Raw genomic sequence first — 25,994 nt, forward strand, 5'->3', positions numbered from 1 at the left:
ACAGCAAGAGTGTCAAGATAGCGCTGTAGATGCTTGCATAGCAAGGCGGGAGACTTTGAAGAGGAACGTACGGTCCTATCAGCAGCTTAGAGGGCAATTCGTATGTGTAGGTCGGACGGCAAAAGCACGTCACTCATGTAAATTGCAAACAAAAGGGGCGAGAGTAGTGATCCCTGAGGGATCCCTGCTATTAGAGTCTGAAGCAGTGAGCGGGTATCTTCCACGCGCACGCTGAAGACGCGACCATTCAGGTAGGTATGATTTCAGCACGTTGTAAAGGCCATGAGGAACGGATAATGAGCGCAGGTTGTGTAGCAGACCTTCATGTTAAACTTGCTCAAATGCCATTCAACATCAAGGAAGACAGCGCCTGTTGCCTTCTTATGATTAAAAGCGCGAGTGGTCTTTTTCAGTTGAGCAGGGCTGCTGGATCGTTGAGTGCCCTTGCCAAAATCCACACTGAAACTCCGGTAAAGCTCTCCGAGCGTCAACGGCCTCTAAAGACGGCGCAGTAAAGCAGTCCCCACCCACTTTGCCGGCCGCTGACAGTAGGCTGACGGGTCGTTACTTGCTAGAGGCTGATTCCGACGGTTTAAGTGTTTTTGGTAGCATTATCACGATATCCGTCTTCCATCGAATCAGAAAGGAGCCAAGGAGGCGTCAAAGATTTTATAGAGGTAAAGATAGTGCATCCTTCTTAATGGCATTTTCTGCAGCTTCCCATTAGTGATGTTATCGGGGCCAAGAACTTTTTTTTTAGGTAATGCTTCGACAATTGCTTGCACCTCGTTAACAGTAACTAGATTAAGCGGTTTTGTTAACGGGGAGGGGTTAAGCTCAGCTGAAGGAACTCATTATCATTAGGAGTAGAGTGGGCAGCTAGCAAGTTTTGGATAGCAAGAACATGGGCGAAAAGAGTAGCTTTATTTCCATCACTCTCGGTCACTATATTTTCTTCACGAAGGGGAGGTAGTGTTATACAAGTCCCCAATCTTTGAACCTTTTAACAAATTTCCAAAAGGAGAAGCGGTTAATGCTGCCTGTTTCAGATATACAATGCAGTTTGCTCTTCCATTTGTTAAAATGGGTCATTATCTTTTTTCTAATAGACCTGTGAAGTCGATTATGCGCAAGTTTGTCTTCGGCGCTCTGCGACAAATATGGCTACTCGAATGAAGACGTCGACGTTTACGAAAGACTGCCTTTAGTTCGTCAGACATGCGGTCGGAGCGGTATGTTACTTAGTTGTCGTGGCAGTAGTGGGAGCCACGTCCCTTGCGGTTTCCAAAAGGGCGACAGCATCATCCAGCAGGGCGAAGGTGGACGGTAGTGATGTACGCGGAGCTCTAATAAATAAAACTATGCAACTTTTTTAATAACCCAATACGCAGGCTTTATATCTTAGCTATCAAAATATTTTTTTTAACTTTTATTATTCCCACTTTCTATAAACGTAAATTTAAAATTATTTTTTGAAAAATTCAGTTAGTGCATTTTAGTGGAGCTCCTTTTTTTTAAAAAAAATTAATTAGTTTGTTTTATTAAATGTTGATGTGTTCACAACTGTAAAACAATTTAATAAATCTGTTTTAGTGCCTCTTTATATACAGTTCTTCTAGATTAGGAGCTACAGTTTTTGAAATTGTACGAAATAATATCCCCACTTAATATTCGTTTTAATGAATAAGTGTACTATGTTAAAACAAATTTAAGCCTCAATTGGATTTTCTATTTTTAACACTAAATTAAAAGTAATAATAATAATAAAAAAAGCAAATAAAACAAACTAACAAAATTGTTAGGAATATTTAATGGCCATAAAATAACGAACACATTTCCGAATTTTTTTAGGAGGACCGAAGAGTATAGTAAAAGGCAAGTTGTATAAGATTATACACCTTGACAATGAGTTATTATGCGAATTAGTTTATAGAAGTATTCCTTTTTCGAAAGCTTATAAAAAGAAAACTATATTATTACTTTACTTAACATTTTACATAAAAATAATGTTATAATGATATTTAAAAATTTAATTTGGGACGTAAAGTTTTTTAAGTTTTGGCAGAAAACTTATTTAAAACTTGAGTTTAAACTGTTAATATTGTGTTTAACTAATTATTATATTTTAATAATGTTTCTTAAGAAAAATTCAGTATATAAGTAAGCATTATTAATATAGTGTTTTGTAGCCACACTATTTGTGAATAATTAACACCTCGCCTTAAACTTTATATAAGTTAAAGCATAGTATAAAGATTTAATAAGTTCCCAATAAAATTATATATAATAGAAGAAACTTCCACACAAAAAAGAAATATGTCAAAAAAATGATAAGGTATTGAAAATATAGCGAGTAGGAGAGCTTCAACGAAAAAATTTTATAACAGTAACTTTATAAAAAACATAAATTTAAAAAATAAGCGATATAATTTCATCATTCTTAAAATATACGATATTTTGAAAATAAAAACGATTTTTACTAAAACTTATTAGTTGAAATACTACAAAATTTATGTTTTAAAACTTCCTTGAATTGAGAAATAGACTACGTCGTACTTGCAAGGGGCTGAACTTGACACGCTTTGTTAATTTTAGTGTACTGAATACTGAGCTCTTAACCAAATACTACTGCCGCTATAACTGAGATGAAAAATTAATAAAAGTATATGTAGTTTGCGTACATATTATATAAATTTCTTAAATTAATGTCTTTTCAAGAATATCAGGAATACTATTATGGTTTTGGTTTTAATGCTCATTCCCAACTTATCCCAGAAGCTCACCCTGACTACTCAATTACAATAGATTCTTTAATAAAACTACCCGTAGAAGTGACCGTAAAAGAAGCTAAATGGAATAGGGATAAAGAAATTACTACTAATACTGCTAATAAGTGTAGTAATAATAATAGTAATTACAATAACATTAGTAGTAATAAAAATATTGCAAATGTGTTGCAGCCTTCATTTACTTGGGATGGAACCTGGTTTTTCGCTAGCAGGGTGGGTCATGTTGATAAATTTAAAAACAATGAAGAGAATGGAAGTGTAACTATAAACTCTCCCGTATCCCTATCATATTGTCTGAATTTTGTAGGTGTTTGTAACTTAAACGCCATTAAAGATCCCTCTTGTGTGAAAAACTTTAAGGAATTCAGTATTTCTAATTTTTGTATATTTGATTCGCATTTTGATATTACAGACATCTTGAATTGTTGTCAAAAAAAGGAACGCGACTTGAAATATTGCACAGAAAAAATAAAATCTTTTCACCGCTGTATACTTCTAAACTTCGAGCACTGCGCCAACGTCATTTACTTATTTATAAAAGTTGCCAACGTTCTTAAAAACAGTACAGTTGGAACTAATAAAATTTGTAAGTTTTGTAAGTTACATAAGGAAAACTCTTTCCAGATTAGCACTTTTGGTAAATTTAAATTTTCGGAACCCATTACATCTATAGCCTCTAAAGACAAAGAAACTATCTTAATCCTTTTAAAAAGTGGTAAAGTCTTTAAGCTATACTTAGAAAACAGTAACGGTAAGAAAGAATATTCTCAACTTTCTACTTCTGAAGATTCTGGAACCCGTATTTACCTTGACATTTGTTGTGAATTGTGCAAGTATAAAGAAAAAAACGGTTTAGAAAAAAATATTTTCACGCAAGTTTACTTTAAACAGCTGCACTTCGCCTTGAGTTCAACATTAACATACTTGCCTCCCCCTTGTATAACTAAAATCCGCTGTGGTCTTCTACACGGTGTTTGTTTGGACGATCAAGGCAGATTATGGAGCTTTGGTGCAAATAACTTTGGTCAATTGGGAAGAGGACTCCCTATTAATACGGAGTTTGAAGAAGAGCCAAAAGTATGCTTCCATTGTATATTTATGTTTCATTTTGTTTAAAAATAACATATTATAAGAAATAATACTTAAAAGATTTATGTCAGCCTGTGATGAATTTTTTTTTAATACTACTGGTGCTTCCAGCTTTATTTTTTTACTATAGTGTCTCTATAAATTTTTTACTTTAAACATTATATCGCTTCCAATACTAATAATTTACTTTTACACATCTTTCTATATTTCCAACAATAGACCTTAATGGTATCATTTACAAAATGATAGATAATAAAAGCGTTAGATGGGCTTCAAGTGGTCGATGTGGACTGTGGCTATTGGCACGTGGTAGCTGTGACCTCCTTTGGGGATATTTACACGTGGGGCTGGAACAATTTCTCTCAGCTTGGGAGGCTCACAGCTGAACTCGAGTCCACTTGCCATTTACCACATTTTATTGAGTCCGACGTGGAGGCTTGCAAAGTTAGCTGCGGATCCTCTCATTCCGTAGTGATAGATGAGAAAGGACACTTGTATGGATGGGGCTGGTCCAAGTATGGCCAGCTGGGCAAACTTTCCGGAGAGCCAGGCGTTAATTTCCCACAGCGCATCGAGTGTTCAGGTCTTGAGCGCAACAAGGCTATTAATGTTTTTTGTGGCCCGTGGAGTACCTTGGTTCAATTGTATTAATAAACTGTTTTTTATACTTTTTTTTATAATAAAAAAGAAAGCTAATAAAAATATTGTTTCATTGTTTTTTTAAACCTGTTTGCTTTTATTTACATATAAAACTTTATCTCATAGTTACATTTAGCTTTTATTTATATTCGATGGTTCATGTACAACTCGGCGAGGGCGAAGAGTCGGTGAGAGAGATTTTAGGCTTATTTTTTTTATATTTGTAATATTGGAAGAGCTTTCATTGTATAAGTTAAGTGTCTTGCCAAAAGTTTTTTTAAATTTAGAGCTGTCTTCCTTATTAGCATTAGTGAGGACACCAAAAACTGAGCGCTGCTGATTTTGACTTCTTTTTCCCAAATCTATTAAAATACCGATAGTAAAGTTATTAATAAACAATAAGAAACAGTGTACTTTTAGATTTTTGATAGTCCGCATTTATTACATTTTCCTTGTTAACGACGTATAAAGGGCTGTTCAAAGGTTTATTTAAATTTAAAGTTTCATTTAGTGGCAAGTTTTTCACATTCCTTGAGTTGGCTTTAAAACAATTTTTAAAATCGTTATTAGAAAATTGTGTTCTTTCAATTCTATTATCAAGTAACAGTCCTTTGTGATTATCTAATTGACCTTGAGTAATAACTTTCTTTGTATCTTTGTTTAACATACTCTTCAGATCGGTTAAAGTATTTACCATGTGATACTTTTCGGATATATTGGTAGGCAGCTTTAAATCTGAGGCAAAATTTTGGGAAGTTTTTAATTCTTCAGAAAGATTTCTTTTGCGTAAGTCGGAAAAAACTTCTTTTTCTCTTGAGTTAGACATCCTTCCAAAAAACTTTTTAAATTTGCCCTTAGACATTTTGTGGAACGGTAGTTCACTTTCCTTTAAAGATTTCTTCGATATTGGACAATTCATTTGCCGGATTATTTGGAAATCACTTTTTTTATCAAGAGTTAAACAAGAAAGGTTAAAGATTTTATTTTCAGCACTTAAAATAATATCATTATTGTCATCACTTATATAAGAGGTATTATAATTATTATGAGTAGTAAAATTGACTTTAGATTCTGAAAAACTGAAGAAACTAGGGTTATTATCGTCACACTTAACAACTCTCTTATCCACGCTATTGTTCAAATTTATAATGTAATCTTGCTGTGTAAAATTTAATGTGTTGGAACTTTTTATAACAGGAGCGGTTGCTGAAAGTAATAAGTCCTTCTCTAGTACGTGCGCATTTATATATCTTGGTAAAGCAGTTGACTTGCGTGTGAAGTTATCCCAAGCTTCTCTATTGGCAACAATAGCAGATAAGGCCGCAGACTTATTAGTAAAATGGCTTTCTTTTTTTATAGTTTTATTATTGGAATTAAGACTCAGAGATGATGTGGAAGTATTTTCTAAGAGAGTGATATCTTCTTTACGCAACTTTAAAAGGGTTTCTCGTAAATTAGGTTCCGGTTGTTCAAGACTTGGATGGCAGCGAAAAAACCACTCATCATTAACACTTTCCTCATAACAAATATATAAATTAAAAGATATTAATTAAAAAAAAATATTATTACTATACTCTAATAAAGGAGCAGCTAGATTCGCGTACTTGGGAGCGTCATACTCATATTCCAGATCTTGATAACCTTCTTCCATTTTAGTTACATATTATATGTTAAATAGATAAAAAAAAAATAACAATTTTATATGATAAAAGTCTATCTAAGAACTGAACGAGCTAACATCAAACTGAGCCAAGCTAAAGAGGTACGCGTTTTAAGTCTTGCGTAGCTGAGTTAAGAGTAGAAAACCCATAAACTAAATTGAGACAGCACAATTTCAGAGACCAATTAAATTGCAAGACAAATATTAAATCTTAACCGGCTTGAGTTTGGCGGGAACGATTCCCATTTGGACCTCTCTTCTTGCGTAGGACGGGGGAGAGACACTTAGTGGGGATTTACTTGGTACTATGTCCGACTAATTTTGTTACAGTAAGAGTATACCCAAGATTCTAGAAGATTAAGTCGGGTTATCTACAGAAAATAAACAATTTTTTAACGCTACAGGTGCATCCAGGATCTAGCTTCTTGGTGGAATTAAAGCAGCACTTAATCTAAAGACGTTTAAAATTTGACACCCTCCAGCAAAGCTTTCTGGCGGCATTAATAGTTCTTTAAAAAAAGCTTAGATATCAATGAGAGCTTTTGCTGAATAACGTACTCTTATTCCCGCTTAACTTATGAGCAATAAACCTTAGACTTTGTAACGAGTACCTAGCTCGCAATTAGTATAAATTTTATAAATACTACTATGTGATAATAGTTTAATCTATTGTTATGCTTGGTCTCTTAATTATAATATTGCTACTCTACTCAAGCCGCTTTAAATAAGAAAATGACTTTTATTAAGTGAATCAGCTAAAGTTTGCTATATAATTCTCTTTTAGAGAGTCGAATATACTGAATAAAATAAGCAACTTAAAAGGATTTTAATTATTTACCCCTTTAACTTCTACCTCTTTGATAACTTTCAAGGGCATAAGTCTAACCGATTGCGTTTTACGTTAGCGATTGTACAAATGCCTTTTTAAAGGAGTGTAAAGGCATATACCCCATAAGCAAGCTTCTAGAGTTGTGCTTTCACCTAAATCGCAATTAATACTGTTTGTCCTTTTAGAATTTTCTTTAAAAACAAAAAATAATGAGATAAAAAAGGATATTATATGCAATAAAAAAAGGATGGCATTGATAAGTTTGTCGAACGTCAGTTGATCTAGCATTCATTCTCCTTAAATTTTGCCGAGATGTTGTGTCTCACCCTTTCTACTCTAATTCAAATATATTAGCGATTTTATCGCAATTTTAACGAGCATATGATTTAACTAAAAAAATTGATTTATTTTACTGAGTCAATTGTAAGCGTGTAATAGTGGAATAAAATCTGCTAATATTTTTTACCATAACTACTCGCTATAAAGTTCTAGTGTTATGCTTCCCCTAATTCTAGTGTCACACATCTTTAAAAAGGTTATAGTCAGAGAACTAAAGCAATTAACATTGTTTTTAAGTGTAAATTCCTCAATTATTACCTCATTTAAATTTAAGATTTATGTAAGTATTGAAAATAATAATTAATCAAAAAAAAATTGGTTTATTTGCTTACGAAAAGTTTTTATAGAAAATATAGTAAAAATGTCTTCATACGTTATAGGTCTTATTAAAATAAAATCGCATGAAATGTATTCACATAAAGACTTGGTCGTGCTAGACACGCTTTCAACCACGCCGACAAGAAATGGTCTTCTTTTAATACCTTTTAAAGTTTTAGCAAAGTCCCTAAATAAGTAATTAATATAATATTACGCAGCACTTATACTTTAAAAGCTTTTATAGTAATTTATATAAATTAGAATATTCCATTTTTAATTTCGTTAACTTTTTTAAAAAAAAATTAAGTTGATTTACTTAAAGTATAAACTTCAAAGCATTACCTTAACAGCTGCTTGTCAAAGGCAAACAACCAGTTTATGTCCAAAAACAAAACATCAAAAACATCCAGAAATATAGAGTTCAAATCTAATTTAAGTAGAATCGCCTTGACAAAAATTTTTCGCTCTAAAAAAATTGTTATAATTAATATCATATAGTTAAAAAAATAGTTACCAGTCCTTTCGAAATGTTTTATTAATTTTCTTAAGCAGTTATCTTTTTTAACAGCCACTAGTACAGTGACCCTAGAAAGGTTCTCTGTTAATATAATAGTAACCATTAGAAAATAATAAAACCAGTATATATTAACTTTTTAAAAATTAAAGACTTATGACAAAAAGAATTTAAAGAAAATACAATTATGATCTCAAATAAAATTAAGTTAGTTGACATTAACAATGCTTAATAACGCCACAATAGGCAAAAGGCCCGTGTCCACCTGGAGATACCGGCCAACACCACGGCCAGTTAGGCCTCATCGATTATGAACTCCTCACTCGGAAGGGAAGTCTTTTGAAAGGGCAATAATTAAAATAGCGAAAACCTATTTATTTTTTGCACTGACGCCGTATATCTTTTTATATATAGATGCTGCCTTCACAGGAGAACCATTTTTTATTATAAATTTGGTCAACAGTGAGTAAACCTTTACTGACTGGGCCATTTTTATAAAAGCAGGGACTTTGATTACATTAACTTAGTGCACTATCCATTTATAATGATATATTTCTTTGAATAGATCTCGTCTTCAAAGAAGATTTTATTATATTTTAAATTTGGCTGATAGTGAGTAAACCTTTACCGACTTTATAAATACTATTTGAGACTTTAAATATACCGTTACTAGCCGAGATATTAATTATGCACAACTCATATTTTAAAATTGCTTTTATCTACGTTTATATCGAATTTGTATGATGTTGACTAAAAAATTTTGTTTTTTCCAATGAACACATGACAAAAATTACCAGCTGACAACCATTATAAAATTTAAATTATACTATGTTATAGTAAAAAGTCTATTAGTCAAAGATAAACATGTGATTGGAAAAAAGAATAATTCACTTACTTAAATTTACTCCTTTTGAACAGTTTTCCCGCTGTGGGGGGTCATCAGCATTAAAAGATCTATTGAAAGAGTCTACAAGTTTTTCATAATTTTAATGACAATTTATAACTTATTATGGTTGCTCTCTTTTCTAGCATTTTTCAAAAGAAAAGTTCGGATTAACGAAAGAATACGAGACATAAAGGTTAATTCGTCCTAAACGACGATATAAATACATTTAATATCAGCTACAGATAAACATATTAACCTCCCCCCCTCCCACCCTTTTGAAAACTCTACTTACTTTCTGACTAAAGCCGAAATGAATAAATTTGACAGGGCTCCGCTTTTTACATACAGTTAATAAGTTAAAGAATTAATTAAGGAATGGACAACTCTTAAGAAAAACAAGCAAAGGTTTAAAAAGTACAATGATTTCTATAATTCTATTTAATTAAAAGCCCTGTAGGAAAGGAAGGCACGCTACGAAAGCGTCCCCACTTACACACACAGAAAGGATGCCTACCTATCTCCCCATGAAACCGTTGAAGATCTTTAGAGCTGGAAATCTTATATACTAATTGTCTGCCCCTACCATACAATACTTTAACTTTTTGTAAAGATTATCTTATAACCAGTACCCTATTGCTCGAGATTCACTATAGATTTTTTTATCAGTAAACTTATCAGATAGCCTTTCAGTACAAAGAGTTTTTATATAACTTGAAAGAGGAGGACGGTTTGTCGCACCTGCACCACAGTGGTCAACGAGAAAAGCAGAATTTAATATTTGGAATGCGATTACAGTTATCTTTTATAATAGGCACAACAACTTAGCTCAGAAATTATAAATACATTTACAATAATAACTCTTAACACCAAAAAACTTTGAAATGCTCAGAAAGTATACATTTTTAAAGTAAATAAAATGACTCGTATTGGTAATAAAATCCTTTTACCCTAGCAAAAGTAAAAAAAATCCCCGTGTCTATAAATTTTTAAAAAAAAATATTTACATGATTAATCTTTTACATAAAGTGCATCTATTTACTCTTCATAATAATTTTTCAGTATTACAACTTAGCACTAACTACTAAAATGTTGACGGTCCGTAGGAAATATACAAGTGGTTAATAATATTGCCTTCTATATTGTTTTTCTCTCAACGCAAACGCTACTTTAAACTTTAAAGAACAAAGAAAGACAACATATTACAATTACTTTATAACTTGTATACTACCTTCTTATTTTCGATAATTCATATTTTCCAAATATAATGACCATGTATTAATTTATAGTATTGCAAGAACACTAGACTCCTCTTAGAGTTATCTAAACGAAAAATGCTGCCCTGTTTTGTTTGTATAATCTAAGCTTAACTCTACGACTTCAAGAATAAGTTAATACAAATTTTATTTTGGCAAGCACCTAAAGGTGTACTTTAAAGCTTTTTCCATTTTGGCCTAGTACGACTAAAGCTAAAAAGGGTAAAAATAAATGTTGTAAGTTAAAAAAATCATAACCACTACTTAGAAAACCGATGTTCGTAAAAGTAAGGACTGAAAAGGAATGTGAGCCAGAATGTCAACATGCATACGAAACGTATCTAGTATCTGTGACTATGTGTATGCCCAAGGCAAAGCTCTCTCGGGTGTAGCGCAAAGAAATTTAATAAGGGTAATGTTTCTGCCTATTTTTAGTTAAAAGGTACTTTTATTTAAACGAAAAAATACGGCTTAAAAGTAAAAAAATTCTTTCAGGACATAAGCAACTACTAATGTTCACCGTAGAAGTAAGATTTTAATAACTTTTGAATAGTATAACTATAATTATAAACTATTACTGTGCGGAAAATTAAAAAATGATATCTAAGATGGTATGCATTGCTATTGAACCGCTTACAAAAGGTAGTAGTTAACCAAAGTGTCTTTTTAAACTCTATTAAACAATTATTTAAATGTAAATATTTTTTAATCACAAGCATTTTAAAGCTACTTTTAAGGTTATTTATTGTTAAAAAGAAAAAGATGCACACAAAGCGTTGTATAACAAAATAGATACAATAGAGAATAGATGGGTGCATATTTTACTAAATCGCGTGCCATAGAAATTTACATCAGTTGCCACTTGTTATTAAAGCGCTTTTGGAGATCAACGGACTTTATAAAAAACAGAATATATTAGAACGCTACTCGGTTTTGCAGGGCTGATAACTTTGGTATGAGGTCTACAGTGGGACATATAATATTTTTTAATGGCAATTCCTTCGATTGATGTTCTAATGTTGATAAAAGCAACTACAAAAATCTACATGCGAAGCCGAATACATAGCCCTTAGCAAGGAGATTACGGATACCATTGCTATGGAAAATTTAATGTTAGAACTTTTATATGAGAAATATAATAGCACAATTTTACATGGACAATGAGGATGTTGAAAATATTATGACTGGTGTTGCCTCAAATGGAAGACTGCGGTATGTGAATATTGCTTACCCCTACGTCCTTCAAGAATTATAAAGAGAGAGTTAACTTGTAAGACATGTAATGGCCAAAGAAATGGAGCAACTATTTTTACCTAAACTTTATCCTTTAAAAAGCATATATCTTGGATTGATATTATATATTTAATAAGACATAATATATAAGGTTGATAACATGGAGGTATAACAGGTTAACTACGTAAAACCACGTACCAAGGCTTTGAGTACGCGCGACAATGCTCTTAACCGCTGAGCTGCGACAAAAATCCTCGATCCGGTATGAGATGATTTTATATATTGACCTGTTACATACAGCTACCAACAAACATTCTATTTATTAGCCCTTTTACTAACACTAATATATACGTTTTTTTTTCATAAACTATGGGTGGGTTTTTTAATACAGTTTAAAAGGATATTTATTTTTATAAAGTTACAAAGTTTTCAAGGATTTTGCTTAATAAAAGTGATATGCCTATAGACCTTTAAAGAAAATTTACATAAAGACTTACAACCCAGTTGCTGCGCATAAGTCGGGTACGTTTATACCCATTTAAGCCTAATTTAAAAAATGTATATCTACAGTGTTTTAGGTTAACGGATTAAAACATGGCCTTTATCTAAACCTTTCCGGTCGATTTCTAAGTTAACGAAAATCTTAGTTTAATTAGAAAAAAATAATAATTATAACTTGATAAGCACAGTTGGTAGGTAAACTTAGATGTTTAAAAGAACAGAACCTTGACAATCAAAAAAAAAAAGTATATAAAAAAAAGTTTGTAAACACTATAAAATATTGAAACAATTTTTCGTAGCTTTAATATAAATCACTGTAGGGAACATATGGAAGTAAAGGAGATATAATTTACAGACAGCTTTAAATATTTATGTATGAAGCCATTGGTTAACAGTAGTTAAGTAAAATTAACACTTAAGAGATAATTTAAAATAAAGAAAAACATGTAAGGTTCAACTTGAAGTTAACAACTAAAAAAATATAGGAGAATTCTAAAAATTTGGGCTTATATTTGAGAATAACTTTAAAGAAAATAGTTACGAGCGCTCACAGTTAATAAAAGAGCAATAAATGCCCCGATAAATTATAAGGTTTTATTTTTATTTATAGAAAAAAATATGAACACCATTTAAAGCTCATTATAAATGCACTCGTTAGGTTACTTAAAATTAGCAATTTTTTAATGGGATGTTAAAAATATAAACTGTGTAAGTATCAAGAGCAAAGATGAGGTGCTTACTTTGTACCATGCAATCATCTATTAATTAACACAAAAACTACTTCAAAATATTTTTATTTAAACACGTATTAATAAAGTTGTTTAAATAAATAATTACAACTAGTTTTAAAATATTTAATAAATAAAATTTTGTGTACTTACTGTTTCCATTCTAAAAAGGTAACTATTTTAAGATGTTTTCAGTTTTTGTGAATGTCTAGAAATTTAAGATTTGCACTACCTAAATTTAAATTTATCTGTATTGTTATGTATACATACTATATAAAGCGAAGGTAGAAAATGAAATAATTAACAAGAAAATAAGGAAATAGAACGCAAACTTAGCTCGTAACTATTAACATATTAATACCTTTCAGTTAAAAAGATTATTACCACTACTTCTAGAAAGTAAACGTATTCTATAATTTAGTAGACTTTTTGTAACTAAAGTAATCTATATAAGCTAAAAATTATAGTTGTTAATAATTAGGAGCCAAAATTGCTTTCTATATTCTGTTAGTTTTGTTAAAGATGCCAACAATGAGTTAAAATTCCCGACGCTTTATTTGTCCTATCAAAAACCTACAATTTTATATATATTAAAAAATTATTTTGATAATGTAATAATTTAAAAAAAATAAAAACAGAGACTTGGCAGAAGTTATCGCGGGTCATAATAACAACCTTTAACTTAATAAAACTAAATTAAGAAGTATTACTAAAGTTAGTTACCTCTCTCCATATCTAAAATTTCGGATACTGTCTTCCAATGAGCTTCCTTATTTTTGGGATTAATTTAATTAAAATTTTTTTAACGAATTAATTTTTCTCATCCAATAACCTGGCTTGCTGTGACCATTCGATATTTGGCATTTTTAATTTTTTTTGTTTTGTATGGACTTAAGTTATTATCATACCTTAATGTTATGTAGTTGTTAATAGTGTTCATTAGTTGTCTAAGGAAGTGTTGATATTTCTGATGAGATAACTTCTTAGTATTACATCTGCGATGTTGTTAGAGGACGGGGTAAATAAAACAGTATGAGTTTTTCAGTTCTTTAGCTTAGTGGTAGGCTACATCCCACGTGCCTTAGTCTCTTGTTAGGAGCATCAACTTTATGTTGCACACTGGTTTGTTGTTGAGGTTATATTTCCTTTAGGATGTTTTCTAGTGCTTTAACTTCTGCGATGCTCTTGCTCAGTGCTACGTTTTCAGATTCGCACGTACTTGTGTAGTTTGCATCTGTCGACATTAGATTTCCATAAAACTAAGTTTTAATTGATCGTAATGATAAATCCCATGGGAATGCGTATATCGTGTTTCACCCCATGAAGTATCCGAATAGTATCTTATTTCCAAAGGGTTGTGGTTATTATTTCCTTTTTTGTTTATTAGGGTGAGGATAAGAGATTGCTTAAAGATTAAAAAAAACTAATCCTTTTGCAGAAGTTTTAAGGCCTTTTCGTAAAACTTCCCACGCGGCCAAAAAATAATAAAAAAAGCTAACTCAACGTTGATGAACGTCAAAAGTATAAGAAAACAGTACCCACTTACAGGATTCAAAAATTAATAACTCCAACTTAATTATAAACAATAAAAATTTATAAAGCACAAACTTTTTTAATTTTATTTTTAACTGATAAAATGATCTTGCAAATTTGTTATATAAAAGTTTCATACTAAATCTCCTATTAAACTTTTAAACCTATAAAAATAATAAAAAGAAAGAGTGTAAAAACTTTGAATAGTAATCTATTATACTTTTTAAAATGGTAAATAAATCACAATACTTGAGTAATTAATGATTTCTCTTTAATTGGTGCTACTTTCAACTTTACTTTAATCACCCCTACGCTAATTTAAATTTAATTAAACGACCGCAATCCTATCATCTATTAAAATTAAACAAGGAAAATTCTGTATAACAATTTCTTGTGGACGCTCCAAACAGACACTAGCTTTTATTAAAGAAGACCTCCTTAGAACATTAATTATACATTAATGCATATTATAGAAATTTAGTGAATTTTTTCAGAATTTTCTAACTTTTGACTTTAATTAGTACTATACTTTTTTACTTTTTTTAATTAATACGATGGTAATCCTGTACTTTTTCTGTTATATAAATTAATATAGCTAGTTAATATACGAAAAAGGAGAAATTGTACGTAGCTCTTTTGTTAAGATCTTAAAACTTTTAAGATAAATAAAAGCACAGTATTTTGTAAATGGTAACTTCTTTCTTGATTTTGTTACTTTTGACTTTACATAAATTAATACAACACTAATTTAATCTTAAATAATAAAACGGCAATCCTATACTTTTCCCATTATACATAAATATAACTTAATAAATCAAGAATTAAGAAATTGTATTTAAAATATTTTTGTTAAGTCAAATAAAAAATATAATTCGCACTTTTTATATATAAAAGTAAAAAATGAAAATAGAGAAAAATTAATTTATTATGAGAATTTGGCTTTAGAAAAATCCATTTCGGGATGAGCCTTCATAAAGTTTTTAAGAAGTTCTTGCTTTTTCTGTTCCTCTGACGTGGGCAAGCCTAAAAAAGTTTTATAAAAAATAAACTAAGAAAATTATATAAAAAAACTAAATTTTTATACTAAACAGAATCTTGAAAATTTTAATAAAGCAATTAAATTAATTAAAAAATTAAATTTTATTATATAACAAGTAAAAATATCTTTAAACAATTTACTTAGGAAAAGTTAATTATCCTGTGGGAAATTAATTTTCTATAAAAAGTAATACTAAAAAAACTCTCAAACTATTTAAATTTATTATATATTAAATAATTTAATTTTTTTTTTTTGATGCTTAATTATAATTTTTGAATTTGTAAAAAGTTGACTACAATTTATATTTTTTTACACAGAACAAAATCTATAATTATAATATTCCTACAAAAAATAAATAATTCAATTAAAAATTTAAAATTCTTTTTTAAATTATAAAACTAAAAAAAAAATAACTAAAATAAAATTTCTAATTGTTAATAAAAAAATCCCGAACCCATTTCCTTCTGCCGCTGATCGTACATCATTTTCTCAACGAGGCCACGTGTTTCTCCGTCCAGATCGGATAGTTTCGAGTTTTCAGGTTGAATCTTGCGCGTGTCGATTTCCTGCTCGCCTTCCAGCAAGCGCGGCCACCAACTCATACTATTAATCTGCTTTAAAAAACAGATCAAATCTGAAATTAAATTATCATAAACATTTTTAAGATTTTAATTTCTTTTGAAATCAAAATAATCGATCTGAATTTAAAAATATGGATTTTTAATAAAATTAAATTTCCTTTAGAATGAAAATAATCAATTCTGAAATTAAATTATTGAAAACTTTTAAGGAAAAATCTTCTTTGAAATCAAAGTAATCAATAAAAAAAATTTATTTATAACATTTACTTTTTAGAAGAAAATTACAGTTGAAAATTCCCATAAAAAGTAAATAATCCAATTGTTTAGAATTAATATAATAAAGAAAAGAAATATAAAAAATATAAATTTTTTAGTTAACACAATACAGTTTATTATTAATAAACTTTTCGCCAAATAAAATTATTAGATGCAACAACACAATAAGGATAATCATTATTTATAAAAATATTTATACAGCAAACTTATATTGAAATTCATTAAATTATTAACAAAAGAAAAATAATATTAAAAAATTTATTACAAGATAAATACAAAAATAATAAACAAATTTATATTAAAAAATATAAACATATGTTATTAATAAAATTTATTTGCTAAAGTAAAAATAATAAAATCTAGAATCAAAATTATAAAAAATCTTTTTTTAATGAAATTAAAATCTAAAATTACTTTTTAATAGTAACAAATGAAAGATTTTTAAGAAAAATTGAATTAAAGATGGGAATAGAATAAAAACGAATCTAATTTTATTTAATAGATTATTAAGTAAATTTGCTATTTAATAATAAGAAATAAAATAATTTTATTTCTTAACTTTAAAGATGACCACTTCGAAAATAATTATAAGATGCGCATCAACAAAAAAATGTTTATTTTATGAATTTATAACTAAATTTATTTTTTAATAATAGTAAAAAAAATAACTTTAGAAATAAAGTTTAAGATGAACCTTCAAAATTTATATATAAAACAAATATAAGAAGAGCATTAAAAATTAAAATTATAGTAATAAAATATAAATTATAAACGAGCATTAAAATAATTTTATAAAAAGTTTAATAGAAATTAATTAAAACAATAAAATAAATTTCCTAACAATTTACGAAAAATAAATTTATTTAAGAAAATAATTTTAAATTTTTTTAAAAAAATTTGTATTTATATTTAATTGAAAAGTTAACAGAAGTAAAAAAAATTAATTAAAACTTAAAACTAAAAAAAAACCTTTAAAAATGTTTTTTTTAAATATTTAATTATTTCGAAAAAGTAATAAAAAATAAATTTATGCATTTAAATGGATCAAAATTAAATATATAATTTAAATTTTTTTTTAAAAATTCAATAAATAAAAAGTAGAAATTTATAAATTATATGTTTGAATTGTTTTATAAAACAAAAATTTTATTAAAAAATTAATAAAAAACTAAAAAAATTTATAAAATTTTCTAAATATAAAAAAAAATTATATTTTTTTAAATAATTTATAAATTAAATATATAAAAACTTGAATTTGAAGTATTTGATTTTATCTCATTAGAAATTTCTTTAAAAAAAATAATATTTTTGTATTGCTTTAATATTTTTTTAAAAATTCAAAATTATAAGTAAATAAAATTTAAAAATTAAAGAAAATTATTTTTAACGCGATTAAAAAATAGTAAAAAACTTTTAATTGATCCTTTTTTACATTGAAAATGAAAATTATAAAATAAAAAAATATTTTCAATAAATAATTTTCTTAAGAAGAAAATTTAATAAAAACTTTCAATAATCTAAAAATCTTAAGAATAAATTTATAAATTTATATATATAGAAAATATTTTTATAAAACTGATTTATAATTGAATTGTTTTTAAGAAAGTCAAAAACTAATAAAAACCAGAAAGTAATCTTTTCATAATTTCACAAAAAAAATTAAAAAATATTTTTTTCAATATTAATAATTTTCTCTAAATCTTTTTAAATTTTATAAATCAAAATTCAAAATATTTTCTTTAAAAAGTAATAATAAATTAATTTTTTATAATCTTTTTAATTTTAAAATTCATAAATTTTTAAAGGGTAATAAAATTTAAAAATAAACAAATTTATAACTTTCGGAAGAGAAAGCACTACAACATTTCGATCTTCAAGAAGCCAAACACTTTCTTCAGCCTTCACTTCGCCATGCAAAGTCCCACAAACAAAATAATCTTCTCCCTGAATAATTTATAGTAGTAGAAAGTAAATTTACTTTCATAAATAATTCTATTTTTAATATATAGATTTAATTATTACTTATAATTTTCTTTAACATTAAAAAATAATTTTGTCAACTTTCTTTTAATTTATAAAAACTTAAAAAAATAAATTTATAGTTGATAATTCTATGAAATTGTTGTCTACATTTACAAGATCATCTTTTATAAAATTTCAAATTATTTCTTTAAAGGTGTATTAAAAATAAATCTTCGACCTTGAATTAAATTTATAAACTTTTAAATATTAAAAAAAAATGAAAATAAATTATAATTTTCTACAGATCAAAATTTTAATTAAAATTAAAATTTAATTTTTTTAAATAAAAAAAAATTACAAATCAATTTTAAAAATTATATAATCACGAACTGAAAAACCGTCAATCTTTATAAATAAAAAAATTAATAAAAAAAAGTATATTATGAGAATTAACTAGAGTCGAAATAAATTATTATCGACCCAGCGAAAGTAGTAACAGTAATAATAAAAAGAGGCAAAATTCATTAGTTTGTACCAATTCAAAAATTTATTTTATAAATAAGTTTAAGTAGAGGAGGTGTTAGTTTTAGGGAGTGGTTGAACGGATAAGCATCATTAAATTTATCAATCAATTTTGTTTTTTAAAATTAAATTTACTTTTAAAAGTAGAATATAATTAAAATATTCTTTTGTTACTTTTTCTAGATTATATAAAAATTCTCAAGTTTGAAAAATTAAATAAAATTTTATATTTTCAATCTCACCAAACTTTTTTTTAGATTTATTAAAAAATTCCACATTAAAAATTAATTATTTTCGGTAACCATTAAAAAAATTTCAAACCTTAAAATAAATTGAATTTCTAAAAATTTAAATTTTAGTTATAATTTACTTTCTTTTTAACATTAAATTTGGTATCTTTTCCAATTTATTAAATTTTTAAAATAAATTTTTAAAAAATTTTAAAAATTTACAAATAATTTTTAGGTTTTATTAATAAAATCCAATATTTTTTTTAAAAGAAATATTAAATTTAATGTCGAAAATCTTTTTTTTAAAAGTGATGATAAAGTGAATTAAAAACTGTTAAAATTTAAAATTAATAATAAAAATAATTTTTATCAGAATCAAAAAAACTAAAATATAAGAAATAAATTTTAATAATAAATGGAATTTAAAAAATAAATTAAATTTATTAAACTAGAAAATAGAAAAATCTTGAAATAATTATAAAAATAATTTAAATAAAATAAAAACTTTTTAAATTTAATATAAAAATTAACTAAAATAAAATAATAGATTTTAATAATATATATATGAGTTATAAAAAATTAAAAAAAAATTAAAATTAAGCATACTAACAAAATTTATCGACTTATATTAAAAATAATTAAAACCCTTTGAAAATTAATATAAAAGATAACTAAAAATAAATTATAAATATTAATAATAAGAACTGCAAAGGATTATATTAATAAAATTAATACAAAAAAATTAAAAATTGTCGAAAAATTTAATATTAAAAAAATTATTTTAAAAAAAATAAAAACTTAAAAAATTAAATAAAAATTAAAAATAGATTTTTAAATAATTATAAAATACTAAAAAAAATAATGCCCGGAATTTAAAAATTTTCTAAGAATAATTAACAAAATTAAAAATAAGTATTTTAAAAAAAATTAAATTAATTAAAGAAAACCTTTTTCCCAACTTTTAAAAATTTCTTATTAATAACGACCTCCATTTGATTTCCTCTTAAAACTGAGCAACTTTTAAAAGGAATTCGAACTTCTATCTCTTGCAAAGTTTGAGTCCAAACGTACCTGGAAAAAAAAATTAAAAGGAAAAATTCAAAAACATTTAACAATAGTAAAAATAATAAATTAATAATATCAATCCAAATAAATAATTTCAAAAAAGCGCAAAAAAAGAAATAAGAAAAAATTTACAAAAAAAATAAAAGAATTTACTTTTCAGTCTGAGAACCGTTCCCCTTATTGGGTCTGAGCTTGCCTTCTTCAAGATCATCTTCCTTTTCAGCCTCTACAGTTTTATTAATATTTCCGGAAATATTTTCTTTTTCAGAATCAAAATTTTTTTTAATTTCTTCAAAACCGGTTTCATCTGGTAATTCTACAATTTTATCTTTACAAACATCTTTAATTAAAGCATTTTTCTCTACAGAAACTTTCAATTTTTCCTCTTTATTCTTTAATGCATATTTGTTCATATACTTTAACACCATCGACTTGTAATGTTTAGGATCTGCACTGCTGTAGAAATCCGTTTTTCTGCTCAAAAAACCGAATACGGAATCTAAAAAAACTTCTATACCACCTTCTCCTAATTAAAAGTAAAAGTAAAGATTACAAATTAGATTCTAATAACAATAATAATAATAATTATAATATAGTACCCTTCTGAGAGAGTGCTAACAATAAACTATCACTTCGTTCGTCAGCATCCATTGTCAAACTTTTCTTTAAAAAAAAATTCCCAGAACCAACGCTACTGTTTAAAAAAAAAATAAGCTGAGAGACTGCAATCCGTTAAGAAAAGATATCTTCCGCCACGTGTAATTAGGAAGGGATGTTTTTCGGTTCTTGCTGTATAAATTTTATGCTAGGCAATGACTTTTACTCTTGCTAAACATAAGTAATAAAGGTAATATTTTTTTTAATTTAAAAATTTTAACATATTTATTACTTTTAAGAAAAGTAAATACATTCATTATTTATTATATAAAAATTAATATGTTTTACTAACTATGACACTTGTTATTACAATTCTTTAAATCTTTTTTAATTCCTTTCTTACTCCATTTTACGTAGTTTTAACTATAATTTTTTTTTTTAGCATCTATGTTAACTTAGTAACACTGGATTTAAAATAAAGACTATATTACTGATAGTCCGACTGCAGCCACCTGAAGTACCTGATTTTTTTCTAAAGCATATACAATTTTAAATTCGCTTTAGAGGTGACTAAGTATATAAAAAATTAATTAACAGCTAAAAAGGCAAAGCTAAGTTTCTTTATTAAACTATTTCATGGTTATTATTAACTCCAGCAAAGACAGCAGGGCTAACTGATATACAAAACAAGCAAGTCTACCGAAGTAAAGGCTAAGAAAAAAAAAAGGATGCGCCTTTACTAATTTTTCTTTAGTAGCCTTTATATCTTTACCTTCATGCTATTTCTATGGCATTACTTTTTAGAAACTTTATTATTCTATTGCCCCTCATTTAGTTAGTTTTTATATAATATTATTTACTTTAATTTATTTTAACTTGTTTTCTATATAGTTTATAAATTCTACCGGGTACCAAAAACAAAGTTATCAGTTTTTTACGGCTATTTCTGTTTAAATTTGTGCTAAAAATATATTTTTTTAAATAAACAAGTGTTAAGGGTTTTTAGAGATAAGTTATTCTTATATAATTAGCTACTATAAATAGTTTTTAAATTACATTTTTAAAACGGCCATACTTATAATAAAGCAAAAAATAAGGCTAAAAATACTCTCACTTTTTATTTATGTTTCGCTGTTTATAATGTGCTAAAAATAATTTATATATGTTATTATACCATAATTGCTATTGGTAATTGTGTACTTTAGTTCCTTGCCTTACTTCATATTAAGGGTTTTTTTCACATGGTAGAAGTAATATCTTTAAGGAACTTATTGTAAACAGTATTTTTTCATCCTATCAGGGGTAGTTTGGGGACTTAAAAAAACTTGTCTTGACTTGAACTGGAAAAATTTTGCCTTTTAATATTAATTATTATTCGAGATATAAACTTCTCTAAGTCTACAATACCCTCAACTAAATCAATTTTTTTAAACAAAAAAATTACTCAAACAAACAAAAATATACTAGAACCTTTAACAAAATATGAATGTATATGTGGGACGAGATCCTAAGGATAGAAGTAAAGAACTAATGCTTACATGGGAGTACACCAAAATTTATTAATCAATTTAAAAAGAGTTGCTTGCTACCACTAAAAAGCTGTAGGCACTCCTAGTTAAATTTATATTATATAAAACTAAACATTTTATAACGACATATATCGTATAGGTAGGTTAAACCTTTGCTAACTGTTCATAATATTATAAAATATTTAAGAGTTTTTAATTAGATTATGAATGTTTTTTTTCTTGCGCCCTTAAGCTTTAATTTCTTAGTCAAATATATTTTAGTTGCAACCATTGCATTTTTAAATTCTCCAATATATTTGCGTTTAAAGACTTCATGTATAAAGCGTTCTTTTTTTTTTTATTAATAATTTCTAACTTTATTTTTTTTTATTAAGATCCTAATCATAAGTTCGATTCTCGCCTGTGCACAGCTTTGATTTGGTTATGTCTTTCTACTCTTGAGCTAAACTTTAAATTGTATCAACTTCATTTTTGCTTTAATCTCTTACTAGTTTACTTAATTGTTTCTTCTATATATCCATCTTCGACCTATCATAGAATTTAATTATGAACGATTACTATTTTAAAGAACCTTATTACCCTAGAGTTGTATCATTTTGTGCTAAGAGAGCATTACTAAAATATAAATATACTGAACACATGTGGGGCTTGAAAAATTGTTGTATTTTTCTTTTGCCTTTTAAAAATTTACAAATTTACTTTAGCCTAATTTATATTTTAAATGTCCTTATAGATCCTTTTTTTTTGAGATCTTGTCATTCATTTTTGGTTGCAAAGTTTTTATTATTTCGTTCAAGTTGTAATCCATCTTACTTTTCCCCATAGTAAAAACAGCTCACCTCGGTATAGTAAAGGCTCCTTCGTTAAGAAGCCTTGCATCCCACATAACAGTTGTAAAATGAGGATATGCGTTGCACGATTTGAGGTTCAAAAATTTTTTTTAAATGTTTGTTGAATTTTTTATATTTGTAGTTAGTAAGTGCATATAACTTAGTGAGGGATAACTTGTAAATTATGTGTATAAGTGATTCAGTGACGTCGCTCGAGATTTCCTTTCATCTGTTGCGCGCTTGCTTGGTGGTCTGCTTCTTGGTTCGGTAGCGTGGATGGGCTAGTGAAATTAACAAATCCTATATAGTTTTCGTACAGAATTATCTTTATTACACTTCGATCACAGGAGTATGTAGTGACAGCGCATAAAAAACAACATATTTGACAAAGACTTTTTTATTATAAATAAAACTTTCATTTAACAGTTAATTTTAATAAGGAGCGTGCAACATTTTTCTCTCCTTGGATATCATAAGAGGTCAATAAACTAAACTATCTAGCTATTTAATTATTAACTAACTTATTCGTTCCTAGTTTTTATAATCTTTAAATAATTTCGTAGCTATATTACATAAAGTATGTTGAGGATCCTTTATAATTAATCTTTTGATCCAATGTTAAGAAGAAACTCATCCATATTCTACTATATAATTATCAAAGGAGGTGACTAGCTTCGGTGATACTATAAAAGTTTTATTATAAAGTAAACTCTTGCTGATAAAATTAATTCCGTAATTCCGTACAGGTTGGTTGTATTTTTTTGTTTTTAAATTTGCATATACCTTCTATTACAAAGGAGCTATCGTCATATCCTTCTCGGTTGACTTTCAGTTCATGTATTATTAAATACCTTTAGTTGGTTGAATTAGTAGTTTTTTCTTTAATATCTGCCAAAACATATATAAAATGTAGTTGCGCGTAAAAAACTTTAAGGTTTATTAAAATAGATGAGGGCAAATTAGTTTATTTCCAGTCCAAAAAACTGAAAAAGGTTGCCGTTTCGGTGAATAGGTGGAAAATTAGCCCCACGCCTATAGTTACCTCTAAGCTACGGTGACAGCTTGGTTCGATTATAATTTTAGTTTCTACTAAAAGGTAGCTTTTTTTAATCAAAATATGTTCATTAACTTGAATATCTACTTCATTCTCTTATTGGTAAAATTCCCTTAGTGTCCATTAATTGCCAAGGTGTTACAGGTTAAACAAGTATATCATTTATACTGAAAATAACGTTTTGTTTTCGTCAAAGTTCAGAAGGTTACAGCATTAGGTTAGAGGGAAGCTTGGGATTACAACGGTTATTTTGAATTTAGTATTTGAGGTAAAAGAAAATAGTATAAAAAAAGATGTTAAGGTTATACTCGGACTGTCGTTTAAACGGTTAAGAAATATCAGTGCACTTGGGTCAGTCAGAAGGGAGTCACGTATAATAAATAAGAAAAGTAAGGAATGCAAATGGTAGGATTTTGCTGTGAGAAGGAATTAGAGTGATTAAATTTTTCAGAGAAAAGTAATGGAAACTTGGTGTGGATTCATGACGTGATTTTAGTTTTCATAATTTATTCGTTATACCTAAGATTTCATTACTGTTTGGTTTAGTAAACTAAACAAATATACCTTTTTTTCTTTTTAGCATATATAATTACTTTTGCATATGCGGTCGACCAGTCTTTATGTTCTATCCCATTGTTTTGTATTTATACACAGTAATCCCCCGAGTTATTTGGATCTGGGGTCCCGTTATGTTCAACATACTTTTTTTCTTAGTTATTCTTTGGTCACTGAAGGGATGACTACTCCATATTGTGTCTCACCTTTCTGTAATTAGCGTGACCGTAATAGATATATTGCCTTTATTGTCCATCTCCTAGGTTTGTTAGCCTTGGGGAGACAAGGGGTTAGTGGTTAAAGCTATGGTGTGTTTTCCTTTTACAGCACCCCTCTCTAATAAGGCATATTCAAGTTAGTTTTGTTTGTCGCACTGTCGCTGAGCTGTTTTAAAGTTACTTCTGTCTAGTCTTTTGCCCTATAACATGTTATACTTGAAGGTTCTATAATGACTCACCTTGTCCATGTCGAGTAGAGTGATCCCAACCTTCTATCTCATCTTTTATCAGGGAAAAACGTGAAGAGCGACAAGTGTATATACTCGTATAGGAATGGTATTTATTATTGCAAGGGAAGTAAATAAAAAAAATGTGAGACAGAAAACAACAAGCGCAGTGACACTTTAAAAAAGTACGTGGGGCACTCGATTTATCAAAGTTAACCACAGTATTTTAATCACTGTATTAACTGAGTCTTTTTTTTCTTCACGTTATGTATTAATAATTTATTTTCTACTAATGTAGTTGTAAGCGGCTTAATCAAGTTCCCTCACATCAGAGAAGGTTTTCATTCCTTTGGTGATGTGGATGAGTTAATGGTTTAAAGTGTTGTGGCGTAGGTGTCATAGTATAGTAGGCTCGGTGTGTGCTCTTGCATACTTTACTTTATTTTATGGATGGAGTTAATAAACTTCCTGGTAATATAAAAAGGTTTTTAAGGACGCTATTTATATAATCCCAAAAAAGTTGTGTATAACATTTTTCATTATATTAAAAAGCACTGCAAAGAAGGTTCTAAAAAGGCACATTTATAAGAGGTTAGAAAAAAGTAAGGCATGTTTTTAAAAGGAACATTTAATCCTAAAAAACTACTTTCAACAAAATTAAAGGTAACAGAAATACTAGATTTTTGGTTTATAGCCATTAAGTTAGTGATATATACTGAATCGTATCTTCAACTGACTAATATATATTTTTTTGGTGAAGAGGGGGGCGGGGATCGCATATATATAACGAAGGAATTTAGACTCAAACTTAAGTAGCAATATTTAGTACGTTTTGCAAGTAATTTAAATTATTGTTTTTAACATCCAATATTTCCTGTTCATGAATCTAATTTTGATAAGTCTATGGGAAGAAAGCATGAAAAATTAAAAATAAAAGTGCCAATAATGCACGGTTAAAAACAAAACTCTAGAGGAGCCGCTGCCGCAGTTAAAAATGC

The 25,994-nt window shown here is 27.7% G+C and overlaps 2 protein-coding genes and 2 long non-coding RNA genes across 5 annotated transcripts; 1 reads left to right on the forward strand and 3 right to left on the reverse strand.

The window, feature by feature from the left end:
- Nucleotides 1-4,627: 4,627 nt before the first annotated feature.
- Nucleotides 4,628-6,200, reverse strand: LOC135145696 (uncharacterized). Its single transcript, XM_064077829.1, has 3 exons — nucleotides 6,092-6,200; nucleotides 4,932-6,028; nucleotides 4,628-4,879 (listed from the first exon to the last, which is right to left on the reverse strand). The coding sequence occupies exons 1-3, from the start codon at nucleotides 6,166-6,168 to the stop codon at nucleotides 4,650-4,652; spliced, it is 1,404 nt and encodes a 467-aa protein (XP_063933899.1). The 5' UTR covers nucleotides 6,169-6,200; the 3' UTR covers nucleotides 4,628-4,649.
- A 1,463-nt stretch (nucleotides 6,201-7,663) lies between these two features.
- Nucleotides 7,664-9,588, reverse strand: LOC135145700 (uncharacterized). Its single transcript, XR_010283537.1, has 7 exons — nucleotides 9,578-9,588; nucleotides 9,356-9,397; nucleotides 9,182-9,267; nucleotides 9,073-9,131; nucleotides 8,178-8,261; nucleotides 8,006-8,129; nucleotides 7,664-7,850 (listed from the first exon to the last, which is right to left on the reverse strand). It is a non-coding gene; the product is annotated as an uncharacterized LOC135145700 (long non-coding RNA).
- Nucleotides 9,589-15,236: 5,648 nt separating this feature from the next.
- On the reverse strand, nucleotides 15,237-20,673 carry LOC135145695 (nuclear migration protein nudC-like). Its single transcript, XM_064077828.1, has 6 exons — nucleotides 20,586-20,673; nucleotides 20,140-20,512; nucleotides 19,869-19,992; nucleotides 18,047-18,151; nucleotides 15,805-15,961; nucleotides 15,237-15,334 (listed from the first exon to the last, which is right to left on the reverse strand). Exons 1-6 carry the CDS (start codon nucleotides 20,635-20,637, stop codon nucleotides 15,237-15,239), a joined length of 909 nt encoding a protein of 302 aa, XP_063933898.1. The 5' UTR covers nucleotides 20,638-20,673.
- Nucleotides 20,674-21,048: 375 nt separating this feature from the next.
- On the forward strand, nucleotides 21,049-23,646 carry LOC135145703 (uncharacterized). Of its 2 annotated transcripts, none has more exons than XR_010283539.1 (4): nucleotides 21,049-21,336; nucleotides 22,487-22,568; nucleotides 22,938-23,037; nucleotides 23,604-23,646. It is a non-coding gene; the product is annotated as an uncharacterized LOC135145703 (long non-coding RNA). The 2 variants fall into 2 exon arrangements; XR_010283538.1 differs by lacking the exon at nucleotides 23,604-23,646 and adding an exon at nucleotides 23,138-23,373.
- Nucleotides 23,647-25,994: the final 2,348 nt, after the last annotated feature.

The sequence above is a fragment of the Zophobas morio genome, unplaced genomic scaffold (genome assembly GCF_036711695.1).
Source record: "Zophobas morio isolate AGI-343-1 ecotype UQ-CSIRO unplaced genomic scaffold, CSIRO_AGI_Zmor_V1 ptg000175l, whole genome shotgun sequence".
NCBI classification, from domain to species: Eukaryota; Metazoa; Arthropoda; class Insecta; order Coleoptera; family Tenebrionidae; genus Zophobas; species Zophobas morio.